The 26,441-nt window shown below is 35.6% G+C and overlaps 1 protein-coding gene across 4 annotated transcripts in view; it reads left to right on the top strand.

Annotated features, from left to right (window-relative positions):
- The window catches only part of TBC1D22A (TBC1 domain family member 22A), a 188,721-nt gene that overhangs the window by 53,496 nt on the left and 108,784 nt on the right, over nt 1-26,441 (top strand). For 3 of the 4 annotated variants that reach the window (XM_059816198.1, XM_059816200.1, XM_059816201.1), the window contains one exon: nt 15,669-15,778. In XM_059816198.1, coding sequence (XP_059672181.1) covers nt 15,669-15,778 — 110 coding nt within the window. The remainder of the gene's footprint in view (nt 1-15,668; nt 15,779-26,441) is intronic. The other variant, XM_059816199.1, reaches the window with a different exon arrangement.

Raw genomic sequence — 26,441 nt, forward strand, 5'->3', positions numbered from 1 at the left:
GATGAATGTCAGTACTGGTGTGGGGATAGGAGTATGTTAGAGATCCTGCTTCTCCCTTCTTCCCCGTTTTATGCCAGGTAGCTCTTAGACTGCTTTAGCTGTATTATTAAACTGCACCCTCATGATAAGCCTTTGTGAATTCCACTTATTTTTCTCTTGGCAAGATAGGGAGCACTCATAAAAGCATCTCAACAGACAGATGTAGGGTACGGTAACCTGCTTTTCTAGTATTTTTACTTTCTAGTATTGTCTTGAATGGTCATGATTTATTATAATAGACAGTACTGTTTTACAAAATCAATCCTTCTCTACCTCTGTGTTTCAGTTTTGATTTCTCTCTCTTCAATATACTGTCAAATTTCCAAGCTAATTATAACAGTTCATCTGAAACATTGGATGCATGGTTGCATCCAATAGACTTCTTGGAGAAAGATTTGAGGCTGATTGAACAAGTTTTTATTAATAATTGTAATAACCAAGCAATGTGAATATAAGTTTTCCAGTTAACAATTTCAACTTCAAGGCTAATTAAAAAAAAAAAAAAAAATTGTTATACAAACTTTTTTTTAGTCTTCCTGAAAATTCCCCTGAAAGGTGGCAAAGCTTAGGCTTTGCCGCCTTTCTTTGCTTATCGTATGTAGATATGTTTTCTATAATCTTAATTTTTTTTTTTAAGCGGTCCATAGATCTTTGTAACCAAAGTGTTGGAAGTTGTATCAGACTGATGGGATGGAGAAAATAACTCAAGTCATCTTCATGACCTCCACTGAGAAAAAATTAAGTTCTTGAAAATCCATTTGCTTAACCACACAATTTGCAAAATCAAATTTCTTATTCTTATGAACTGGCACATATTGCAAGTTTGAATAAAGTGTGGACTGTGATAAAATGTCTTCTTTAGTTTGATTATAGAAGCATAGTAGTAATAGTGCTGAGTATTTAGCTGTGGTGTGTTAGTAGAGGAAGTAGGATGTACCCTCAGCTTCACTATCTGCCAGGGAAAAAGTAGCTTATTTTAACTAAAACTTTTCTGTGAGTACTTTAAAAAAGGTTCCTATCTATCTGAACTGGAATAAGCCTAATTAAAGTTAGATTTCTCTGGCTGTGGTTAGCAATTGCTGTTAGAAGTGAAAAAGAGACATAAAGATTATCCTAGTAAGTATATCCAACTGCTTAATCGCCTGTTATTTTTAGTTCGCTATCTAAGAGAAAATTAATGTTGAGTAATGGTATTAATTGCTGATAGTGTCTTACGAGTTTCTGTTTCTAAAAAAGAAAGGAAAGAAAAAACCCCAAACCCTGAAATTTTAAGGTGTATTAGTCTTTCAGACTTTCTTAGGCTTTTAAATAGTCTTCAAAGAAAGGGCAATCCACATAACTAAAGCATGGATTCTTGAATGTTAACGGTGAATGGAAAAAAAAAAACCCACTACATAAAGTATCTGTGAAAGATGCCTGTGCAAAAAAAAAAAAAAAACCAAACACCAAAACACGTTAACAGGGAGTCTGTTGTCGTGTTGATGTAAAACTTAAAATATCTGCAATTTTCTATGTTAGTAGAGTTACCAGGGATGTCAGAATTCAGCTCATGAAACCAAAGCACTGTGTTTTAAGTCCTAAAACATATAGAAGAAAAAGTTCAAAACCCATGATCTGTTGAAAAATAAAGCAATAATATTTCAGTTTTACTACTAAATGAACTTCTCTGTTGCGTTTATTCTTTCATACTCTAGTTATCGATCTAAATTCAAGTTTGAATGACAAGGGAGAAAGAGAATCTTCATAAAACTCTAGTAGATGAATACAAGTGTGACAGATTTTCTAACTATCACTGCATCTAATCTGAAACAGTTTGCTTTCTATTTTTAAAGTGTAAAGTAGGCTCTACTAAATCTTAATAGGATTGTTGCATTGCTTTATAACATTACTGTTTACAGTCTAGATATCCATGGTATTTTTTGACTATTCAAAAAATTTTTCAGATAATGCTGTCTTTGAGTTTTATAGTTCTGAACTGTTGTATATTCAACATACTTTTGTGGGCAAATTATCAAAATATAATTCAAGATAACAATTTGGTTTAAAATTTTCTCATGAGCTTTTATTTGATAAATAAGAGTACATGTTTGCTTAAGTTGTTTTTCTTCTTTTGGAAAATACTTGTTCTATTCCTTTGTGCTTATACTAATGTCATAATGTCCTAAACCAAACTGAAATAATACAGTTGTCTAAAAACAGTTCTTCAATGTAATCTCCCTGATTTCTTTATCTGATGCAATTTGAGCCAATTTCTGTAAATAAAGAAGTGTAAACAGAAAGATGCTTTCACCTGTTCTGAAAGCTGTTTCTAACTTTTGGTGTTCTGAGTCAAATTATGGTAATGCGAGGAGTAGAAAAGTTAGACAAAATGCTAAGTGGTGGATTTGTACTAAGAGTATGCTAGAGGTTACTGAGGTATTTCAAATTTAAAAAGGTGAATGATTTCTTATGAATATACCTTCACAGGAAAACATTGTTATATTTAAAATGTAGCTTTTCCTTTCTTCAGGGGAAGAAAGCGTAAAAATCTGTAATCCCCAAACTTCCCTTTTTTTTTTTCTTTCTTTTATTTTTTTTTTTCCCAAAATGTTAGCATTATTTTTGTAGGACTTTGAATAAAAAGAAAGGACTTTCACGTAACTAAAAAGAAAATAATCTGAGTGGGTCAGACTTGTCATATTAGAAAATGCTCTTCCTTTTTCAGAGTGGCATCTACATACTAAGTCGGTGTGCTCTGAGTCCCAAAGGTGTCCCTTTTACCTACCTAAATAGGTATTTCAAAGCAGTAATATATCTAATTGTCATACTGCCGTATTTTCATTGAAAGTGTAGTAAGCAACAGTCTTTATTTTTGATCTGTGTTCTGGTGACAAGCTTTAAAAAAAGTGTCTAAAAGGATTAAGAAAGATTGGCTATGGAGAAAAAATGTAAGAGCAACTGTTGAAGAAGCAAACACCTACTATCTCAAAGATTAATAAGTGTCAGATGGAGGATTTATCAGACATAATGATTTCTGTTGACTGGTAGTAATTACTTCCGGGTACTACTATTTGAATTCATTTTTTTATCTTAAAAATGCTGCTGTATGTAACTGTCTTTCTTGTTAAACAGGGAATTAAATGAAAATATTTGATCTTTGTTGGCATAAGATAGTAACTGAAAAAATGGTAATTGCCATTTCATACAAATTTTTTTGAATCATTTATGTCCGTAGGTGTAAGATTACCTTCATCTTCCTACTCTTCCTAACATAATACCTTGTTCTAGTACAAAAATTTCTTACTGCTGTTAGGGCAAAAATAACTAAATTATATTTCCTTAAACTTACAGCTTCTTGTTATCTGTTCTTCTGTTCTTTGCATTATTGTGAGTGGAGGCATCTGCAGGTCGGGCTTGGGGAATTTTTTGGTTTTGGTTTTGGGTTTTTTTTTAATCTTTGTCTGCATGCTTCTGTATCATGTGAAAGAAGAGTATGTTGAGAATACTGATCAGTATGTTACAATGTATGGCCCAGCCTCTGTTTATTATTCGTAGTAAAGCTATGGTGTGAAGACTTTTTCGAAAAGCAGAATCAAAATATGAGGAAAAAAAAAAGGAGTTTATAATCCCAGGAAGTTAAATCTCCTTTTGGATGACTATCATCGTTTTACATTTTAGAGGAACAGCCAGGAAGTGACTTGAAAGTTGCTAATAAAAATTTCTTCAATCATATCAGTGCCAGGAAGCCTATCAAAGCGTCAAAAAGTCTGACAGATGTGTGAAAGGAACCTCTGAAATGTCACTCCATGGCAGAGGAGCTGTGTGGATGCTTTGCTTAGATGTTTCCTGTGAAGAAATTTTCCAGACCCTGTCTTATGGACAGAAACAGAGTAATTCTTACAGCAAAAATTCAAAAGAGATATATAGAACAAATCCCTAAATTAATAAGGAATTTCTAAGGTCAAATGGGACTAATCAAAGGCTTCTAACAAAATTAAATTAATGTTTCTGTAATGTAGTAATATCTCTTTATAGACTATGAAAGCAGCTTTTGTGTCTGTAAACTTGTCTTGTGTTCTTCTCCCTAATAGATCAGTTGGTGTGACAAGAAACATGTTCATCCTACAAACCCTGCTGCCTTTTCTGACTATACTTTTTCTTTTCCTGGCTATACAGTTTCACCACTGAGAGATTCATCCAGCTTGAGTTACTCAGCATGCTACCTTCTGTGTTTTACTAGAGGAAGTCTTCAAGACCTTTAAGGGTCATTAATTTAATTTTATATTGTGATTAAACACACAAGCTCTAAAAATGCTGAGGTAGCATAATTATATTAATTTGTCTTCTATTTCTGCTGATTGGTGAGCAGAATTGCTTCTTAGACTACATGTTGTCTCTGCTGTCTCTTCTCTTCCTGAAAGTTTATTCTATATCATTTTACTACTACCAGGCATTTCCGTTCTCTCCAAGAAAGTCTGTGAGGTCATAACAATTGCTTCACTGGCTATGTGATTTTTATTTTATTTTATTTTTTCTTTTAAAACAATGTTTACTGTGCAGGTGGTGAAACACTGGAACAGGTTGCCCAGAGAAGTTGTGGATGTCCTATCCTTGGAAGTGTTCAACGTCAGGTTGAACGGGGCTCTAAGCAACCCGGTCTAGTTGAAGATGTCCCTGCTCATTGCGGGGGGGCTTGGAACTAGTTGATCTTCAAGGTCCCTTCTGTGATTCTATACTGTTCTTCAGATAGAGAGCCATGATCGTATGTTCTGCTTCAAGTGCTTTGGGTAGTTTAGAGGCTTAATATGGATTTTCTTCTGGCCTACAGTTACATATCTAACTGTACTCTATATTAAATACTATTTTATGTTTTCATACAAAAAAACAAGCTCAAAAATTTTGTCATTAGTATTCAGAATAAATAAGTCAGAATTAGTTTTTTCTGTTGATTTTAAGTATTTGAGGTTTTCAGCTAACTCATATTTGTCTGTTAAATAACAGTCTTTATATTATTGCAGTATTTACTTCTAGTTCTTCTGTTTGTTGTTTTTTTTTCTCTGAGGTATACTAAAGAGTACTTGAAGAAAAAATATTTTTATTCCCCATGTACATAAAGAAAAATTCTAACAGAAGTCCTATTTTTGTGCATAGGATGATGTGTTTAAGTGTATAAATATGATTACTGATGGGGATTTTAATTATCTATTTTTAAAGTTTGCTTTGCATCTGTATGTGTATTTCTAAATTTTTCAATGCATCTGTCTGAAGAAGACGTTATTTCCTGATGCTTAATGCACACTCCCAGAATTTTAAAAATTAAATTAATTTGATAATATGAATGTTACCTTAAAAAAAACCCCAAAAACATTTCTGTTAAGTTTGAAATACTTTTTGTGGCTTATATTGTCTCATTTCTGAAGGCAATTAAGAAACTAATAGACTTGCACTGTGAGGAAGTCATGAGAGGTTAGTGAACGGTATTTTATTTGAAATTACAAACTGGAATTGTTGGGTCATGGGAATAAATGGAAAACAAGATCTTGAATAATGGTAGAAGCAGTAAAATGAAACTGAAGAGAAACCAAAAGATTTCTGCAGGTGTAAAAATTAAAGAATTGTGAAGAGGGAGCAAGTTAATTACAATTAATGTAACTATGGGAGAGACATGTATTCCAAAGGGAGCTGCATATTTTAGTTCTGGCTTGTGCATTCATTTTACTCTCCCCCATGGTTTCCATATAGTTATAATTAATGATCATCTTTCTATAGTGAAGCAGCACAGAGGTGGTTATACTTTCAGATCTAAATCTTCTCAAGCATGCTTTCCAATAGACTGGGAAATTACTTTAATGGCTTTTGGCATCCAAATATCACAACTTTCTGTGTTTATGATAAAGTAACTCACAGGAAGAAAACCTGAAAGAGAAAGAATTACTTGAGCAATGATAACATGCTGTACAAATGTCAGGAACGTAACATTCAAATACCGTTGTATAAGATGGGTAGTATCTCAAGGTCTAAGAGAAGGTTTTTAAATTTGGTGGATCAGTGATTTAAACATAGTTGTACACAGCTTTTTTTTGTCTTATTTTCAATGAGATACATGGTTAGTTGTAACTTTCAAACCAGTTAAAATACAGTTGTCAAATTTTGTATGCTGAAACATTTTAATTTGTATAAGCTTTGCTTATAGTTTAAATGCAAGCCTTTTTTAATCATAGTAATCACAAAGTAATTGGGCTTTTTCATCAGTATGGGGATTTCTTGCTTTTTTTTTAATTGGGGAAATTGAAATTTTTAATTTCTACTTTAAGCTGTGGAAAACTAATTATAAATCAGAAATGAAAAATTAAGTACTTAAGCACAGTAACCAAAAAAAGGAAAAGGGTAAGTTTTTTTGCAAAATAATTTTTCTTCTATGTGTTTTAGTTGGCTTATTTCATAGAAACAGAAATTATTTAATGCTTTTATAGCACATTGATTTTAGTAAAAATTAATACTTCAAAAAAAATTATTGACTTATGAGTTGTATTGTCATCAAAGACATTTCTGAACTGATTTGCATGTTCTGTCTTTAGTTAATTATGAGATAAAAAGTTTACTTTGTTACAGTACAACTGCAATTTAAAGGCACTACCTTTCTTACAGTAATATAGGGAAAGAAAAATAAAGTCACCATACTCTTATTTTTGAGTAGATCGAGCAGGTTTTTTTCTTATAGCTTGTACTATGTGATATGATTATTTCTTTATCTTAAATACCTATACAGTATGTAAAAATATGATTGAATCTCATGACTAAAGCAATCCTTGTGGCTTTTTTGCCACAGACTCATATGTGACAGTTTCATTGGGAAACTGTAAAGCACAGCAGATTAAGATAGTTAAGGATTCCACTCAACAATTAAGCAATATAAGAAGCAGTGTTGCCTGTGCAGTCAGAGTTCATTCTCCTCAAATATGCTTCTTCTAATTCAGTATACTCAATTTGTGCTAAAAAGTGCAAATAATGGATGGTACTTATGTTCTGTTGAAATAAGGTGAGAAGTCTGTGAGGTGCATTTCTTTCTTACTAGCTGTGAATGACATGGGAGATTACAAAATAAGGAAGCATGTAATTTTGATTAAGAAATTTAACCAACATTTCACAGTTTGGATTTGCAGCAAACTGCCATGATCATAGGCTCGTGCGTATGATGTCGCAGAAGAACAGTTAATTCCCCTGCCATCCATTTTTCTTTGAGAATTTATTTAGTTGTTCAGTTCAATGACAATAATAGGTTAAAATAAAAATTTCTTCATGAGCAGGTGAATTTATGCTTATATAGAGTTATTGTCATATGTAAATGGTTGCTGAGTATACTTGACAGTGGCAAATTTTTCAATCTTTCATCACTGAAAAAATTAAACTTCTGAAATTTTAAACGTTTTTATATTTACATACAATTTCTTGAATAATTTTTATTACTTTTATATTTATCAAAGTTAAAGTTGAACCTTAAGCTTGCTTAAATTATCCAGGTCATGTATTAAACATATTACTGTTTATGGGATTGTTCAAATGAGTTCTCTTTGCCTACCTTTTAATATTAACTAATCACATGCAAGACAATTTCTTTTTTTTATTATAGTTTCAGGTAAGAAGTATTAATTTTTAGTACTTTAAAAATTCACCCTTGCATACGCAGATATATAGACTGGGTTTTAAAAATATTTTAAATACATTTTGGCCTTTAATGCAGTTTAATTTTTTTCCTGTCCAAAAAATAATTCCTTTCAAAATTAACAAATTATAGATTCTTTTTGAAGGCTCTTCTGTTTTAAAAAATACAGTGCTAGAGTGACTATCTCTAAAATAGCCCTGCAGTCAATCCCATACCTTAACACAGGCAAGGCCTGTGTTCCTGAGGCTTGCTTTAGACTTGTTTGACCACTCTATGGTTCACTCTTATCTCATTCTTGCTGGTTTGTGCACTGCTTGTTTTTGTGTATGTGCGTACATAGGCTTGATGCTTTAAAAAATTAAATGATAAGCACAAACTAGATAATTAAAAAATGTGGTTTGGGAGACATGTTCAACCTTTAATCTTTCATTTCCTATTCTCCAAGCACCTTTTGGATTTCTCAGAAAACTCCCTTATCAGGCATTCTAAGAAAATGCTCATCAGCATCCTGTGCTCATTGTGCATATTGGATGCTAATTACTAGTCCCGTAATTTGGTATCACATGCACCACTTCTGCTTGGCAATCTGTTTTGGTTGACAGCAGCAAACCTACTGAAGTGATTACTCTGAGAAGGATTTGTGCTGAATGTTGTATTCTTCATTGTTGCTAAAATACATTTTTAAGAAGAGCTGTCATCTTACACACTTTGAAGACTCCTGTTTCACAACAATGTTATACTCAAGGATGTGGCTTGTACCTTTTTTTTCCTAAGGGTAAACTGCATTCACTGGCTAGATTTCTCACCTGTGTAAGAGGTTGCCAGTTTTGTATGTGGCATTGTGTAAGTTCTGTGGGTCAAAGACCTGTTGGTGCCACCTGGTTTACTTAGTTCTCTTTTGTACCCTATTTTGGTGGTAGAGCTGTTGAAGCAGTAAAGATGTGTTTCATCTTTCTCATATCTGAATTGTTGCATGGTAATTTCAGTTGTCTGCAGCCTGTGAGGAACTGATGTCTTTTGTTTAATTTGCAACATGAGCTGAGAATTTGCCCTATTTTTCAAATAGATTTATCATTCCTAAAAACAGGCCTATTTCTGTGTAGATATGTGCAGTGGCTCATGAATAGGAATTAAGGGCAAGTTCTGGACTACTTAGTGTGGGGGAAACAAAAAAGCCATTAAAATCTAGTTTAGAAAAAGCCTGAGTAGAAAATCTTACTGGCAAGCGTGTAGGCCCACTAAGGGAAGTCTCTCAGTGATTTACTGATTACTGTTATACAGAATCTGGAATTAGGGAGTAAGTATATCTTTTGTGGTAGAACAAATTGAGAGTACTGGCAGGGTCATACATTAATTTTGATGAGCATAAAAATTAGGTCAAAGTAATCAAGTTTACAGGGGTTTTGGAGATGGTGATTTACCTTGTTCTGCAGGTCAAAGGAGATTATGACATTCCCCATATACAGTAAAATTATTTAGAGATTAATATTAAAAAAGTAAAATGATTAATGTTTAAAACATTCTTATACTGATGTATAAAGACATTCATCTTGCTTCCTATAGCATCTTAAGGAAATTGTGGCAGATCAACTGAAAACAAGTGTAAGATTATTAACAGTGTTAAAACAGACAAGTCAACAATACCTTGTGTGTGTGTGCAAATATGACTGGTAATAGGGGAATATTTGAAATGCAATAAGGTCATACTTACCTAACCTGGACTGGTGAGATGATTGAATTATTGTAATTTTTTTTAATTTTACCTTTGTGACTGCAGTATTGCAAAGAAAGGGAAGTTTTTACTTCAGTGATTAATCCTTAACGTCTCAAAAGCTATTTGTATCAGATAAATTTGTAATTAAGATTTTTTCAATGAGAGATATTGATCTGGTTATGTACATACTTAATTAGGTAATTGTTACTGAAAGAATTTACACTTAAATGCTCTAGTATGTCCTGATCTCCTTAGAAAAACATTGCCTTAGTGCAGCAGTGACTGAATAGCTGTTTCATAAGGCTTTTTGAAAACTGAGTTTGAAGTGGAATATGTAAGATCTTCTAGATATGGAAATATTACTGTGCACCTCTGCATGCAGTCATATGCCTATAGTTTTGTATTTTCTGTACTTACTGGTAACTTTTAGGTTAGGTCTATCTGAAGATGCAACATCTGAAGTAGATTACAACATAGTAAACTTTATATGGACAAGTACCTGTGCATGTACAGTCAGAATGATTTCCTTGCACCTCTGCAAGAGGTATGTAATTTGGACTTGGAACATATGATAATACTTTTTATACATTTGATGGGAAATATGTTTACACAAATTAGTGCTAAAAAAAGAGCAATTTTAAGATGTTCAGAGAATTAACCTTCCTAATGTTTATATGTATTATTTTGTATATTGGATGTATGTAAATAACAATCCATAATTTACTGATGCTCTTACAGTCTGTTTTGGGCTTCAGCACTGGATCTTTCTTATGCCACCATCCATTTTGTCCACTACCTTCCACTCCAGTGAATTCATCTCAGTTTTGCCTGATTCTGAGTGCTGAAACACCGTTTCAAGATAAAAAGCTAAAATTAAAACATTAATAAGCCAATTAAATATTTGTTTCCTTAAAAATTAGTTTCCTTTGGAAGAATATAGGCTTTATGTAATAGAGGTATTTTTTGTATGAGCTTGCTTTGTGCAATGAAGTAGTAAAGCTATCAAGTTACATTCATTTCTTTCCCGCTTTATAAAGACTGAGTATTGGTGTTGGTGTAAGTAATGGGTTTAGAGAAATTGTGAGTGCAGGTTGCCTTTTTGTTGGTTGCGTTTGAACACATAGTTGGACACAGGTGGCTATTTGGATGCATTGAGAGGGCTGCTAGTTACTGTAGCAATATCATTAACCCACTTTAATATTGTCATATGTTTTCAGTATTTTAGTTCTATTTCAGGACATGATTTCTACATAAATAAAATTCTCTCTAAAATTAAGATTTTCCAGTTCTTTAATGAAAAAAATTGTTTCGGATGATTCCATCTGTCTGTAATGGCAGATGTTTTTACCCATGATCTGTACTGAAAAGGTGAAACTCAAACATTTTTTAGAAGAAATCAAATACATCTAAAAGATGAAGATCAGATATAAACTTAATTTTAGCATTTTGAACAACTTCCACCAAAATTGTCAACTAGGCTTAATCTCATATTAAAACCTATTTTTAATGGAGGTAAGCTATTATCATCTGTTTATCATGTCTATTTTCTACTGTCATTGGAAAAAGAAATCTGTAAGTAGTTGTAAGTAATAATGTTTTTATTTTTCATTTTATCCTTATATCTTTGCCTTTGGGAGTGGATCCAGTTAAAGCTGTTTAGAAAAAGTTACTTCTTTCACACTGTGGGAAGTTTCAAAAGCATACACTGGGAATGAGTAAAGAAACAGCTAATACCATGCTTACAGCAATGCACATATTCAGATCAGCATGTCATTGACTCCATGCTACAGCAGTTTTCCTCCAGGCAACTATTTTACTGTCTTCTACAATTACATAGATAAGACTATAAAGATCTCCACAGGAGACTGAAGAAAATGAGGAAAGTTGCTGTGAGACTTTGTAATCGGAAAATTTTATGCAGTGATCTTTTTTCTCCAGATATTGATACATGTACATATTGGCCTGCTGTTTTCCTCTGTATTCTTGTTATTTAATCTTTATATTACTCTCCATTCAGATTTCACTCATTGAAAATAAATGTAAAGTTATCTAAAACCAGAATTTGCAATTCTGTTTTCAAGCACAAGTCTTAAATTGAAATAATCTCATGTACTTTTGAGATGGTTATTTCTGCTTCTGTTATTTGTCCTGAAATCCCTTCCACTCTTTCTTTCCTAAACATCTTTAGTGTGTTTATTTCTTCATTCAAATAAGCAAAAAACCCAAACCCAAAAAAGGGGAGTAACGTGCAGCTTCATTGCTTTTCCCCTTAAAACTGCGTGGAAAAAGAAGCACTTTGCACTATGTGCTTATACAAATAAATGAATAAACTTTAAATATGTAAACTGTTACTTTGCATATTATTCTGCCAATCAAATGTTTCTTAATTGGAGCTTGTCCTGAAAATGGATGGCCGTTTTTTTATTTCAGCTGTAGTGTGGAAAAGGGTCATTCAGATATTAAGAGTCAGTTTTGAACTTCCTCAGTGAAGTGCAGCAAGTTGAGGTGAATTGGTGCAGCAGAAACCGTTGCACATCACTGAGCATTTGCTTGTTTGGTGGCTTTTGTGATGCTGTGCTGCCTTTGTTAGATGCACTGTCTGGATGGCTTCCACAGTGTCTGTCTAATTTGATAGTCCTTCCTTACTAGAACAATTAGAATCTAGTTTTTCCAAAATATTGATGCTGGTGTGTCTTTGCTGTCCAAGTTGCTTCAGCCTTGTTTCTCAAACTGCTGTTGTTTTCTCGCAGCCTGTCATTTTCAGTTGTTGCAGGTAGTTCAGCCACAGGGTGGGAAGTCTTTTGATGGGCATTTAAAGTTTTATTTCAGCTAAGTTTAGACTTCGACAGTTTAGAGGTCTGCATTCTGAGGCAATCCTTTTAAGTTCCAGTTATGGCTAATACTGAGAAACAGCGTTTTCTTTGGATGTGATTCATCTGATTTATTTTAGGTTTCTGCTTTAGAACAAGATAGCTAATACTCTGTCGATGGTTAGGTGTATCTTCAGCTTTTTTGTTGGTTTAAATCCTGGTATGAGAATATAGTGTGAAATGGTAGATTTTGAAAGAGAAGGACAAAAAAGAGGTAAGATAAGAAAGATGAGAAAGGGAAGATAAATAGTCTTTTTAATTTGTTATCTCTTCATGCCCACCTGTAGAAGAGTTATTGTGTTGTGCTACGGTTTATAACTTCCTTTTTGTTCAGAAATGTGATAGCAGTATCATGAAAAGAAAAGGTGCCCAAAGGCAGGAAATTTGCAAAGGAACACACTAGCTAAGTAGTCGTAATCTCATTCTTTCAGCAAGTGTTTAGTGAAGGAGGGCCTGAAGACTGCTTCTTTCAAGGGGAATAAAGTTCAATATATGTTTGTGTTTTATATAAATATCAGGAACTCTGGTACATTTATTGTTTTTTCTGTAGACATTGTGAGGCAGAGAGAAAATGGGTTACTCCTTTTTTTGCTGTTTAAAATGTTAAAATGAAAATTAAAAATACTAACTAGACTTTTTTGTACTGGGGCACTGTTTTATGAATATATAATAAACATACACTGTATAGCTGTAAGAAATTTTTATGAGCTAAGATGTATAGGATATACAAAAAAAATTGTTCCTGCTGTAGAGGATATGTCATTCATCTTCTTTTCTGTCTGGAAGAGTCTTTCTCTTCTAAATTAATGGGAATATTCATCCTTATTTTTAATTTCTGAACTGTTAAAAAGGGCTTCTCCGCTGAAAATTGTGGGGTTTTCTTATTTGTTTTAAAATCTCAAGGCACATCAGGTTGGAGATAGATAGGTAGATACTTAATATTGATTTTTTTCACAGGTTCATAGGAAACTTATCATCTTAGATTGACTTGTTTTGTCCGTGTTAAGTCTAATAATTTTCAGTCTTTCTGTGAGTAAGTCTTGTGAGCACTCTTAGTAATTTTTCTGTTAGTGGGCTTGGTAAAGGCATGCTGATATTAATAACAATTTGCTACTTTTTCTGGACTTTGAGAGACCTTTCTGTGGTCGTCTTTTTAAGCTGAGGAACTGGCATTTCAATTTGGATTAATTTTGCCAAACAGACATCACCTGAGCTACTTGTCTAACCTGAGTTAGGTTTCCTCATTGTTAGATGTTTTGGGGTTTTTCTTGATGTTGGTCTGTTTGCTTTCAATCCTTTCTTGTTATCTCCATTGTATTTAAGCATCTTTACTGTGAAAAAACTTTCTTCTTATATATTATGCTGGGCTTTTCTCTTAACATGCTTTTTCTGAAGGAGTTAGATTTAATAAGGGAAATGAACCCAAGTTTGTTCTAGAAGCTGCCTTTAATGAGGGGATTCTAATAGAGGAAGGAAGTGATGGGAACTGAACAGAAAGATGTTAGAGGGGACTATTACCTCCCAATTACTGCCTGTGTTACCCCCATTTTCCACACAGCATTGTGAGAATTTGCTGTCCATTGCTCGGAGGGGAGTTATGGTACTGATTTCTGGGGGGTCTGTCCTCCTTTTTGCTGGGAGGAATATGCTGCTGACATTGGGTAAGGAGTTACTTCCTCCTCACAAAAGGATCTGCTATTAAAAAAATTTGCTGCTGCAGTCTGCTACTTACTCTTTCTTCACTGTTTTGCAAGGCAGTGTTATATCTGAGATTATGTAGGGTATTTAAAATATGTTTGTTGATCATCTTTTAGAAACTGGGTTTTTAAAACTGTACTCCAGTGCAAAGGTGGCATTCCTTTATTAACCAGTAAGTGACTACTGGTGCATTGTTTACAATCCTGTCACCTCTGACATCGTGTGCTTTTATTTTATGGAGTCTCTGCTGCAATCCCCTGGTTTACCTACCAGGTTTCCCAATATCTTAACTAATGTTTTATTAGCATGACCTAATCTCCTTGCCCTACAGCTATTAATATTTTACAATCCAAAACCAGTGATCTCTTAAAAGATGCACACCCACATATAGACACCAGTGCAAACAAGAATGCTTTGGTAACACCTTGCTACCGGTGTCTACTAGTAGTGGTAAAATCACTGGTACGTTAAAATAATTTTATAACATGTAATGCTCATGGTTATTACCAATTGAGAAGTAAGTGCTTTAAGGTAGCATAATCAAATGTCACAACCTAAGGATGTAATTAGGCTTCTGTAATGACATACTGCAAAGCTATGAGACAGATAATAGAGGAGCTTTAAGAAATTAGATGTTCTTGGTTTTCTCTTAGTGTTTATTCTACGCTACCTTGCAGTTGCGTAATGGAGGAAATTCCTTCTTTGGTGTATCATACTCTGTTTAAGTAGAATCAAACACCTTTCTCTTCTGCACCTCCCCCTCCTTGAGAAGAAACCAGGGTTGGGAAAGATGCTTCTTTGATTCTCGTCTTGATACAGTAAGATGCTGTGAGCTGCTGCAAGAGGGAAGCCATAGCATTTACTCAGAGCATTCCCAGCTCGTGTTAAACACTCTTCTGGGGCTGTATGGGAGCTTTGGGAGTTAGCTGGCAAGGCAGCACATTCTGTGTTCTTTCCAAAAGGGATTAATTCAGATGCTGTGGTTTAAAATAACGCAACATGGCTTAGGTGGTAAAATTTCAGTTCATAGTGAAATGTGAATTTCTTTTAACACACTTGTGAGAAAGACACAGTTTCCATGAATTAGACATCATTGGGCTTCTATGCTTTTCCAATATTGAGAATCATGGGGTTTTTCTGGGGTGGGGAGCAGGACTCTTCTGTTTCCTTTTGTCTGATTTCCTTCTGATTCCAAATGCTTGCGTGAAAACCAAATCTTCCTTGTAAAGCTGTAGTCAGCTTTCTAAATAAATTTCACTGGTTTTCTAAAAAGTATTTTTCAGGGCTTTTTCTTCTGTAAGGCTGGCAACGTAGTTTGCTGTGCATGATTCAAACATAGACGTGTTCTGCAGAGATTGTTCACACATAGCTTGAGGGCTCTCAAAAGTGCTTCTGATGATCCTCTTTCAGGTGTGAAATGTTTAGAATGAAGTAATTTATTATATATTAATCCTGGTTAACCAGGCATGATTTGAGATTTTCACAATCTGCAAGAAATTAAGTATTCATTAACATTTAAAGCCATTAGATGACACAGTTGAGCAATAAATGATTCATTTAGTCCCTGTTAAAGTAAATGTGTGTTGAAGTTTCTGACTAGAAGATAAGTGGTGGTTGTCTTTGTTTTCAGTTGTTTTCCTCATCCTTGCTTTATTTATTCTGTGCACTTTGTTAACTTGTCTTTCTCTCTCTTTTCCTGAAACAGAAGAAGAAGAAGTGGAAAATTTTGATGTTTCCAGTCTGCCTGAAGAAGTGCTGCAGAACATAGAAGCTGACAGTTACTGGTGCATGAGCAAGTTGCTTGATGGCATTCAGGTAAATTGATTTTTCCTGTCTGTAAGTAATGGAGTTAACCGATTAATGTCATGGCTTTGAACTACTTTAAGGTTGTTGACAAAGAGTACATCTATGAAAAACAGAGGAGGAGTAGATTTTCCCATTGGAGAAATCTTCTTCAAGTTTGACATAGTATTAAGAAAGGAAAAGGAAAAAAAAAAAAGTGCAACTTTTTTTCATCAAAATGTCTGCATGTTTCATTGTAGTATGATGTTCTAGAGCAGAGCTGAAATCTCCATCGAATTCTAGAGGCACGTTGTGTACCTCAGTCACCAAGCATGCAGAGTGTTTGCTCAAGTCTCCAAGTAAAATGGTCTCACTGTGGTGATGAACAGCTGGCTTACTTATTCGTTTTTAAGTTATTAATATAGCAACCTATAAACAATATTTGTCTTAATATTTCCTGATATTATCTTCATATTTTTAAAACATCCATTTAAAACTTGATACTCATGCTACTTCACTGAGTGTTTGAATTTTTCCTGTGTGGGGAAGCTATAAATGCGGGCACAATTTTCAGTTAAATGCAGCAAGTTACAGACCTAGAATGGTGGATTTGTGTGTACGTTTGCATTCTCTGGCATATAAATTTATGAAGATTGGAAGGATCTACAAGAAAAAGTAAATATATAGCTGAATGTCTTGCATTTAGGTGAGGGAGGAATCCATACAATCTACCGTAGATTAAATGGGAGTCATTGTTTTTAGCAATGTTTGGTAGGCAGACGTTTGCAGTCAGGGTTCATTTGCTGCTTTCGGTGAGCCGATTAGAAAGTAAATTATGGTTACAAATATTTAGCCCATTGTTTCTTCTTCTTTCCTTTTTTTTATGTTCATACCTTCTCTTTCTGATTATTCCCTGCTTTTAGGTAAGCTACTTGTATAGTGAAGAGGATCTTTTCTGTGAAATTGTTTCAGTGTTATTTTGGTGACAATAGAAATTGTTAACAGGGATAGCAAGACTTTGGTTGATTTATTCCTAACATTCTCTTAAAAGATAAGGTGATGGACAACTGCTTCTACTGTACTTACTGGATTCAATCCTTTTGATAGGGCCCATGTAACTTTATTTGTTTTGAAATGCTTTGGACAAATGCTTGAAAATTAGAGGTTTTGTTTGTCCAAGTGGTTTTAATGTAGCAAAGACCCTGGAAGCTGAATTTATGTCTGTGAAAAATGGCTATTCTCCAATCGTTAGTAAATCATCGTAAAATGTGAATAAACATAAAAATTCCTATGAATTGAAGCTTTACTTTTCAGTGAAACTAAATTAATGTTTTCCAGAGGCTTTATTTTGATTGCATTTTTTTGATAGAGATTTCTTTCCTTATGGTACTTACTATTTTTAAAAGTGCTTTAACATATTCTTGCCTATGACTTATGTTTTAATATAAGTGTTTCATTGGCTAAGGCATGTTGGCTAAGGCATATTGTGAATTTAAACGTGTAACAGTTCATTTTTGACAAAATTGTTATAAAATTAAGTCAACAAACAGAAGTCTCTAACTTCTTTGAAGGTATTTTAAGTGTATTTCTTCTGGTTAAAGGTAAAATGACTAGTAGCTCAATGTTTTGTGTAGCAATGTTGAAAAGCATAGTCTTTTATTCATGTTGATTCCTCTAAAAAAAAAAATTGCTGCTTTGCTTATTTCAGTCTCTCAGAACTACTACATTTTAAAATATTTGTCCACATATCAAAAATATGTGAGAACTTACAAAGAAAAAAAGTGAGAACTTGAAATCTACTTGAAAGGAAGAAAGCCAGGTAAAGAAATGCAAGCCCTCCAACTATATTACCTGTTTCTGGATGTGCTGGTGTTGGCTGGGATAGAGTTAATTTTCTTCATAGTAGCTGGTATGGGGCTGTGTTCTGGATTAGTGCTGAAAACAGTGTTGATACACAGGGATGTTTTAGTTACTGCTGAGCAGTGCTTACACAGAGTCAAGGCCTTTTCTGCCTCTCACACCACCCCACCAGTGAGTAGGCTGGGGGTGCACAAGGAGTTGGGAGGGGACACAGCCGGGACAGCTGACCCCAACTGACCAAAGGGGTATTGCATACCATACGATGTCGTGCTCAGTATATAAACTAGGGGGAAAGCTGGCCGGGGGACCGCTGCTTGGGCTGGGCATCTGTCGGAGGGTGGTGAGCAATTGTTTTCATTTGCATCACTTGCCTTTCTTGTTTGTTGTTGTTATTTTCCTTTTCATTACAATTTATTATTATTATTATTATTATTATTATTATTATTATTTTATTCCACTTCATTTATTAAAGTGTTCTTATCTCAAAACTTTTTGGTGCCCAACGTGTGGCTCAAAGGGTTCAAGATAATCACAGGTTTGATTGGAATGTGCTAGATTGAATTTATAGCTGATGGAGCCCTGCTTTCCTGGAGATGGCTGAACACCTGCCTGCCCAATGGGGAAGCGGTGAATGAATTCCTTGGTTTGCTTTGGTTGCCTGCGTGGCTTTTGCTTTACCTTTTAAACTGTCTTTATCTCAACCCATGAATTTTCTCACTTTTACTCTTCTGGTTCTCTCTCCCATCCCACCTCGGGGGGGGAGTGAGCGAGTGACTGTGTGGTGCTTAGTAGCCAGCTGGGGTTAAACCACGACACTGGACCACCTTCTATCCCAGACCTACTGCTCTGTTTTTTTTCTAGAAAAGGAAGTTCAGAGATTACATGATTTTGCCTTAAAATTCTGTTTTCATACAAACCCATCAAGTACTGATAAACAAAATATTGAGACTAATTGTAATGGAATTAAACTGCATCGATTAAAATTTAAACTCTTTTATAAATGGAATAGTTATCAATTGGATGTATTCAGGGATGCACTCATCTATCAAAAGCAGGCTTGAAAGATGATGCTAGTGGTGTGACTCATGATGTTACAGTTAATTCAGTGCAACTGCAGAGTGCTGCTGAAATGAAAGGCTTTGCTTGTTTTTTTTTCTCCCATTCTGCTGTTTTGGTTCCCTTCTGTGTTGATACCACTTTACTTGTCAGATAGAGGGGTCATGTAGTTGCAGGCTGAGTTGGTTGGGAGAACTAACCCAACAAGAAATTAGCTCATTGAAAGGAAGGGGATAAAAAACCCCAGAGAATAAAGATTGCTTTACTTGAAGGGATGCCATCCAGAGGGACCTTGACAGCCTTGAGGAGTGGACCCATGTGAACCTCATGAAGTTAAACAAGGCCAAGTGCAAGGTCCTGCACCTGGGTCAGGGCAGTCTCCAATATCCATACAGACTGGGGGATGAATGGACTGATAGCAGCCCTGAGGAGAAGGATACTGGTGGATGAGAAATAGGATATGAGCCAGCGATGTGTACTTACAGCCCAGAAAGCCAACCGTATCCTGGGCTGCATCAAAAAAAGCATGACCAGCAGATGGAGGGAGGTGATTCTCCCCTTCTACTCTGCCCTCGTGAGGCCCCACCTGGAGTGCTGCATTCAGCTCCGGTCCCCAGCACAGGAAAGACATGGACCTGTTGGAGCAGGGCCAGAGGAGGGCCATAAAGATGCTCAGAGGGCTGGAGCACCTCTTCTATGAAGACAGGCTGAGAGAGTTGGGGTTGTTCAGCCTGGAGAAGAGAAGGCTCTGGGGAGACCTTATTGTGGCCTTTCAGTACTTAAAGGGGGCTTGTAACAAAGATGGAGATAGACTTTTTATCAGGGCTTGTAGTGACAGGACAAGGGGCAATGGTTTTAAACTGAAAGAGGGTAGATTTAGATTGGACATAAGAAATACATTTTTTATGATGAGGGAGCCCAGAGAAGTAGTGGATGCTTCATCCCTGGAAGTGTTCCAGGTCAGTTTTGAGGTGTCTTTAAGCAACCTGATCTAGTGGAAGATGTCCCTGCCCATGGCAGGGGTTGTTGGACTAGATGATCTTTAAAGGTTCCTTCTAACCCAAACCATTGTATGATTCTATGATTGTAACTGACTTGCGTTCTGGATGCATGATCACCAAATGCACTGGTGGGGGGCAAAAACTAGATGGGGATGGGTGAGGTGGGATCTGGAATCATTTAACTTAAGATCAAATCATGCCCCAAATTGCATAAGCTGATTTATGTCAAATTGTAATAATCCTATGCTCCTGCCTGCACCTGAATGCTCATTCCTGTCTATCCCTTGCTGAGTGCTACCTGTTGTGAGCTAAATCAGAGCTGAACTGCCTGACAACACAACAAAAGAAAAAAGCACTGCTTGGTTCAAGGGGTGAACACCTTGACTAGGTACTGTAGCAAAGAAATGAGTAGAACTACACAGCAGGGCCAAGGCAGGATCATGACAGCTGAGATAAAGATTTACTTTCATGGCTGTAGATTCTCAACTTACCAAGCTTTTTGCCAATATGCGGCAGTCTAGATGATCAGCTTAAGTCTGTTTACTTCTCAAGAAAGTTGCTGCTGATTGTTTCTTGAAAATAGTAATTAAATTAGTTCTTATTACTCCTTTAGTATTTTCTATGTGACCTACTATAGATAGTGGAATGTCTTCACAGCCAGCTGGGGAGAAACTGCTTCTCTCTCACAAAGCCACAAAACCAGACAATGTAAAAACACAAAACCAAAGGAAAATCCCAAACCAGATTAGTGCTATTATGTTTCCTTTTTTCTGGGAAAATATGTTGTAAGAGACTCATGTATGACTACTGATACTTTGTCTACTTTGTCTGAGATGTCTGAATAAACTGTACAAGGATTTTAGAGAAGTGGAATATGAGACGTGGTGATAACTGCAATCTAAGTATCTCTGCAGAATATATCCATTAATTTATTCATCAATATAGGCTTGCAATTGATGTTGGCCTACCAGTACTGGATAAGTTTAAAGCGTGTACTGTGATAACAATTAGGGTCCTGTTATGAAATTTTTGACTAATATGAGCTAGATAGGTTTTTTTGTGTGTTTGTCTTTCCAACGCATAAGAGTGTAATGGAAAAATGGTTGTATTCATATCCCTTTATTATTCTTAACAGAAAACTCATTTATTTTTCCAACCCATCCAGACTGTCTCATTTTCTTGATTGCAGAATTGTCAAAGGTGTTATTAAGAAATATGTATTTCTTGGTTGAGTTTTGATAAACATAGTGTCTATTATTTCTCCTTTCCTCACTCATTTTAGCCCCCCTCCCTTCTTTATCTTCATAAGACTCTGTGTATTTTTAATATAACAGCACATCTTTGAACCATAGGGACCTATGGAATAAAAGACAGTGTTGGCATTGAGCAGCATGAAAATCACTTCCTGACATGCTTTCAGTTCTTAGCCTGGAGAAGAAATGTGAAACTTGGTCAAATCATCTGTTACTTTAGTGGATTCACTCACGCTGTTTTTTGGTGATCTGGGGGTTTATGTGCACGTTTGTCTTTGGCTCCAGTTAGAGGTAATATTTCTCATTTTTCTTTTGCAGAACTTTTCCAGTAGTTAATGTTTGATATCGCACAATAGTTTAATCTATTTTGTGTTCTCAAATTACTTTGCATCTTCTTTCGCAGTTTGTTCTCTCTAGTTACGGACTCCTAAGTGGCTACACATATATCACATCACAATTTAATTGGCATTTTTTAAAAATTGATTTAAATAGAAATACTAGATTTTTTAAAATATAAATTTGTCTCTCTAAGCTGTCAGTTAATCTTGTAATCTGTAGCTGTATATATTGTCTTATAGCAGTCAATTTTGGATGACGATATGCCATAATGGTTTTCCTTTTCAGTGTTTCATGACTATGTGCTGCAATTCTTTTCTTTACCTTTTGTCCCAGAAAGATTATACGTCACTGCCATTTTTCTTATTTATTTCAGGAAAACAAATGAGAACTTCTTAAATCATGAGAACACGAGAGAATTCTGCTAGGAAGGGGCCTTTACAGGTCATCCAGTCCAACCTCCTGCTCAAAGTAGGGTCAGCTCTGAGGTCAGATTGGGTTGCTCAGGGCTTTGTCCAGTTGGGTCTTGAAACCTCCAAGGATGGAGACTGGAGGTTAACCTGTTCCAATGGCTGATTGTCCTCATGTTGAAAATGTTTTTCCCTATAGCCAGATGGAACACTTCTTGTCTTTTATCCTCCCACTATGCACCACTATTAAAAGCCGAGCTCTGTCTTCGTGGTAACATAGATTTTATCAGGCTGCTCTTAGGTGCTTCTGAAACCTTCTCTTCTTCAGGCTGAGCAACCCCAGTTCTCTTAGGCTCTCACAGGGCATGTGCTCCGTACCTCTGGGCATCTTGGTTACCTTTTGCCCTTGCTCCAGTTTATTCATGTTTTTCTTGTATTGGGGTCCCTAAAACTGGATGTGGTATTCTAGATGTGGTCTTGAAATACAAGAAATTATTTTTAAACATTAGAAGAAAATTCTTTACTGTAAAGGTGATTGAACTCTGGAACTGTTTGGTCAGAGAGGTTGTAGAGTCTTCATCTTTGGAGTTCAAAACCTGACTGCACATGACCTTGAGCAGCTTGCTCCAGGTCACCCTGCTTTTGGCAGGGGTTGGGCTTAGATGGTCTCCAGAGGTCCCTGCCAACCTCAGTGATTCCACAGTGAGTGCTGAGTGGGGATAATCACTTCCCTTCATCTACTGGCCCAGGAGGCTGCTGGCCACCTCTGCTGCCAGGGCATACCACTGTCTCAGCCTGAGCTTGTTGTCTGTTGAGAATTCCAAGTCTTTTTCCACAGAACTCTTCCCCAGCCAGTTTGTCTCCAGCCTGTATTCTTGCAAGAGGCTCTAATTTTATAAATTTATATTTGATTTATAAAAGCCTGTTTCTGAGGGTGTGTGTGGCCATGTGCAAAATATGTCTAAGTAAGACCACCATTCTTGATTATTTTCAACACACTGTACTTTATAACATTTTCCTCAACAAAGTCCTGTTAACATTCAAATAAAAAGTTCATGCTGATCTGTGCCACCTGAAAATGTAATGTTCATGTATAAAATAGAGTATAACTCTTCATTTTAACTTCAAGCATAATGGTAATAAAATAATCAAAGGGGAAATATATGCATTGTATAACAATCTAACCAGATGTATTAAAAATAGCAATAAAATACTAATATCATTATTTATCAGGGCCTGGGAATTTTTAGAATAAAAGGGAGATAATTCATTTTCAGGGACTGGAGTATACTGAGGTATATATTAGCTAGTTCTATGGCTGATTAAATAGCAAGATTTATGATCTGCAAAGGGAACCCTGCAAAGTTCTTTCTCGCTCCTGAGTTGCGGAAAGTTGTTGCTTATATTTGCCTCAAGTCTGAATTATGGATGGATGGAATGCTGCTTGGAAAGCCTTTCAGAGGTCTGCGGGAACACATAAATAGCATGAATATGGCGCTCAAATGTTGAGAAGTAGGTACAGAAATAACTGATGCTAGCTCTTCTGAAAATTCTTCACAGGACCTTCCAAAGGTTTATTTTTAAGGAAAAATAGGTTGAAGATAGTTTTCTTTGTAATTTTTCATTAAACTCTTGCAAGACAATTTTCTTGATTATGTCTGCAATTCATTTTGGTAGCTAGTTTAGGGTTATGATAAATTCTGTTGTCTGAGAATATGGGTTCGTTAGCCAAGGTAGACAGATATAAGGAATATTTACTGTAAGTGTCTGCATCTGTCTTCTCTCTGTCTCCTGTCATGTGAACGGTGTGTCTGCTGTATATGTGCTTTCATGCACGGGTCAAGTTTCTGTATCACAGGTACCGCAGGGTCTACCTGTGCAAATGCAGTGATAGCTTGTCTGGGATTTCTGGGTATGCATCAGCTCAGTGCTTCTGGTAAGCTTAGCTAAATGGAGAAAGTAGTCTTTCCTCCTGCCTTCCTCATCTGAACATAGCACAGCAAATGTGGTGTGTTCAGGGAAAATGTGATATATAACTGTCTCCCAAGCAGTCTTCAGAGTTTCCACTGACATTGTATAGCTGATACTGAAAGACAGTACTGCAGTTGTGCTCCAATTTCTGTATAAACAGATCCTAATGCTAGTCAGAAATGTATGTTTTAGAGATGTGGAAGTCCTGTCAGGAATTGTCAGAAATGCTAGCAGTAGTTATATCTGTACGTAGTTCTCTTAACATTTGAGCTGCTTATTCATGCTCGGTGTCTGTTCCTGCAGCTACGATCACTGTAACTCCATCTGTGAGACAGAACTTCTATATGGTAATAACTGTTTTGCAATTTCCAGAAATCCAGATTGTTCCTTTTATGCCAGTGTGTTGTCCAAGTTGAATCCTGAGAATGACAAAACATGGTGGGTTTTTTTCTCGAAACTACAACTATTGTAAGGAAAAACAATGGATTGTTTGATCAGAATTGTGTTTTAAAACACTTACAGAGGTAATGGCTTTTTATTTTAGAATTAAAGTGCAAGTTGTGTTGTAAAACTTTATGAATGATAATACATATAACTATAGGGATGACTGCTGATGATTGCAAACGGATTGCTCTGTCTTGCCGGAAGTGAGTTTATTGTTGAGTGGAGATTCTGATGAATAAACAATAGTTTGGGATTACTCTTATTCTTTTCATTATCAGTGGCTTACATAAAGCTATTTCTACATTATGAACAATTTTAAATTCAAATATCCAGTTTATCAAATTTAGAAATTAATTGGAAAGTCATAAATATGAAAAATTTCATGAGAAATAGGTTCTGCAATTAGGGCAGGCATTTGTGCCTGTTCAGGATTCCAGAATGCCTTTTCTAATGAGAAATGGACAACTTCAACATTTTTAGTAATGACTTATCAAATGATACCCCTAAATGGCTGTTTTTCTGTTACTTTATCTGCATGTCGTATGTGAGACTCAAATCTTCTGAAACGTAAGCATGGCCACAACAGCTGCTTCTATCCAGAATCCTTTCTGTATTCATGCTCAGATGTCTGCTTCTATTTTTCTTACATAATCTCTTGGAGCAAATACTGTTTTATGGTGTTTTAAACTTAGAGTGAAGGAAAAGAAGATTCAAAGTAGAACAAGAGTCTAGAAATTTTTCTGTAAGCAGGTTTTACCTTTCTCAGTTCAAGAGAATGTTCTTACATAGCATACACATAAATTACTGTTAAGAATGAATACCATTAAGGGCAGACGTTTCTGAGGGCAAAACACATGCAGTATTGTGTCATTCTGTGTGACTTTTCCTTTTCCAAAGGACCTTCAGATCTTCAAAGTCTTGTTTGAAGCTCCTCTTCATAGAATTCTTTGAAGACTTTATTAGTACCTGAATAAAAAAGATACATTTTATTGAACAACACTAGGAAGTTAATAAACAAACTCAGGCAGTAGGGTTGTGTTAATTACATTCCAACAGCTTGTAATTACAATAATTATGTTAGTTCTGTTCTTTTGATGTGACAGTAATTAAAGCATGTCTGCTATTGTCTGTTCAAAACTTGGAATAGTTAAAATGTAAAAAAAAGGGTATCTGCTATGGTCTTCCTGTATGGCTCTGAGTAGATTTAGTCTGAGCAGCTAAGGACTGTATTATGGTTGTTGATGATCTGACCTCAGACAGGTTATTTCAAAGTAGATCTTGAAACTCTTGATGTACCAAAAATGGAGATAAATGTCACCATTTTAGATTCTTGGAATAAATGATCCTTCAAACTCATCTACACTGAGACTGTCATTAAGAATGAGCCTGGGTCATAGAGCATTAGTGTCTACCTTGCAAAGTATAAATCATGCATTGATTTAGAAGAGCTGTAATTAAATCTATTGTTTGTGACATAACTGAACTGTATAGTAGGAGTATGCCACAATAAATTTTGCGCTAAAATTGCTGAGTTTGGACCAGTGCCTGACCACGAGAGATCTTTTTGGACTCTCCTGAAATTTCTAGTGGCTTGCTTGATTACTGGAGGATTTATATTCCTCCCCGTCAGTTTGGGAAGATTGAATTAATCACTAGGATACTGTACATCAGGTTGCCTAGTAAGAATTTCGGAGACAGTTGCTAACTCTGCTCAGTTTGAAATATATCTGTGATTACATCCTATGAGGGTCTCTGGTAATGGGTAAATGAGAAGATCAATGCTCAAAACTGCTTTGGTACGAGAGGAATGCAATGGGGTGGATATGACATCAGATTTAGAAAATGGTTTTAAGGGGATTCAGGAGAGCTCAGACAATTAGATGTGCACATCAGGGAAGTTTGTAGAAAATGTAAAAATAGTTAAAGGATAAACCCCATATTTTTTAATATTTTCTATAACTCCTGTAAAGCAGCACAAATCTGGCAGCTTTTGGAAAGAATCAATGAGACTGTGAACAACTGTATGGTTTAATTGCATTTCCAAAATGCAATTTCAGAAAGTCCTTTACCAGAAGTTCATAAAGAAGCTAAATGTCCATGGTAGAAGCATTGCCTGTTACCACAGAGGGAGGAGAAGGGTTTATATAAGTAGTCCTCGAAAGAGAAAACATCACTTTGCTACTTTTAAAACCTAAAATGAGTTTGTGCTCAGTATGCTATGTGCTGTTCTAATCCCTTCTGTCCATCCCATTTTGAAATGATGAATTAAAAGGTTAAAAAAAAAAAAAGCAAGTTTGCAGACGACACCAAATTCGGCGGGAGTGTTGATCTGCTTGAGGGTAGGAAGGCTCTGCAGAGGGATCTG

The sequence above is a fragment of the Gavia stellata genome, chromosome 4 (assembly GCF_030936135.1).
Source record: "Gavia stellata isolate bGavSte3 chromosome 4, bGavSte3.hap2, whole genome shotgun sequence".
NCBI classification, from domain to species: domain Eukaryota; kingdom Metazoa; phylum Chordata; class Aves; order Gaviiformes; family Gaviidae; genus Gavia; species Gavia stellata.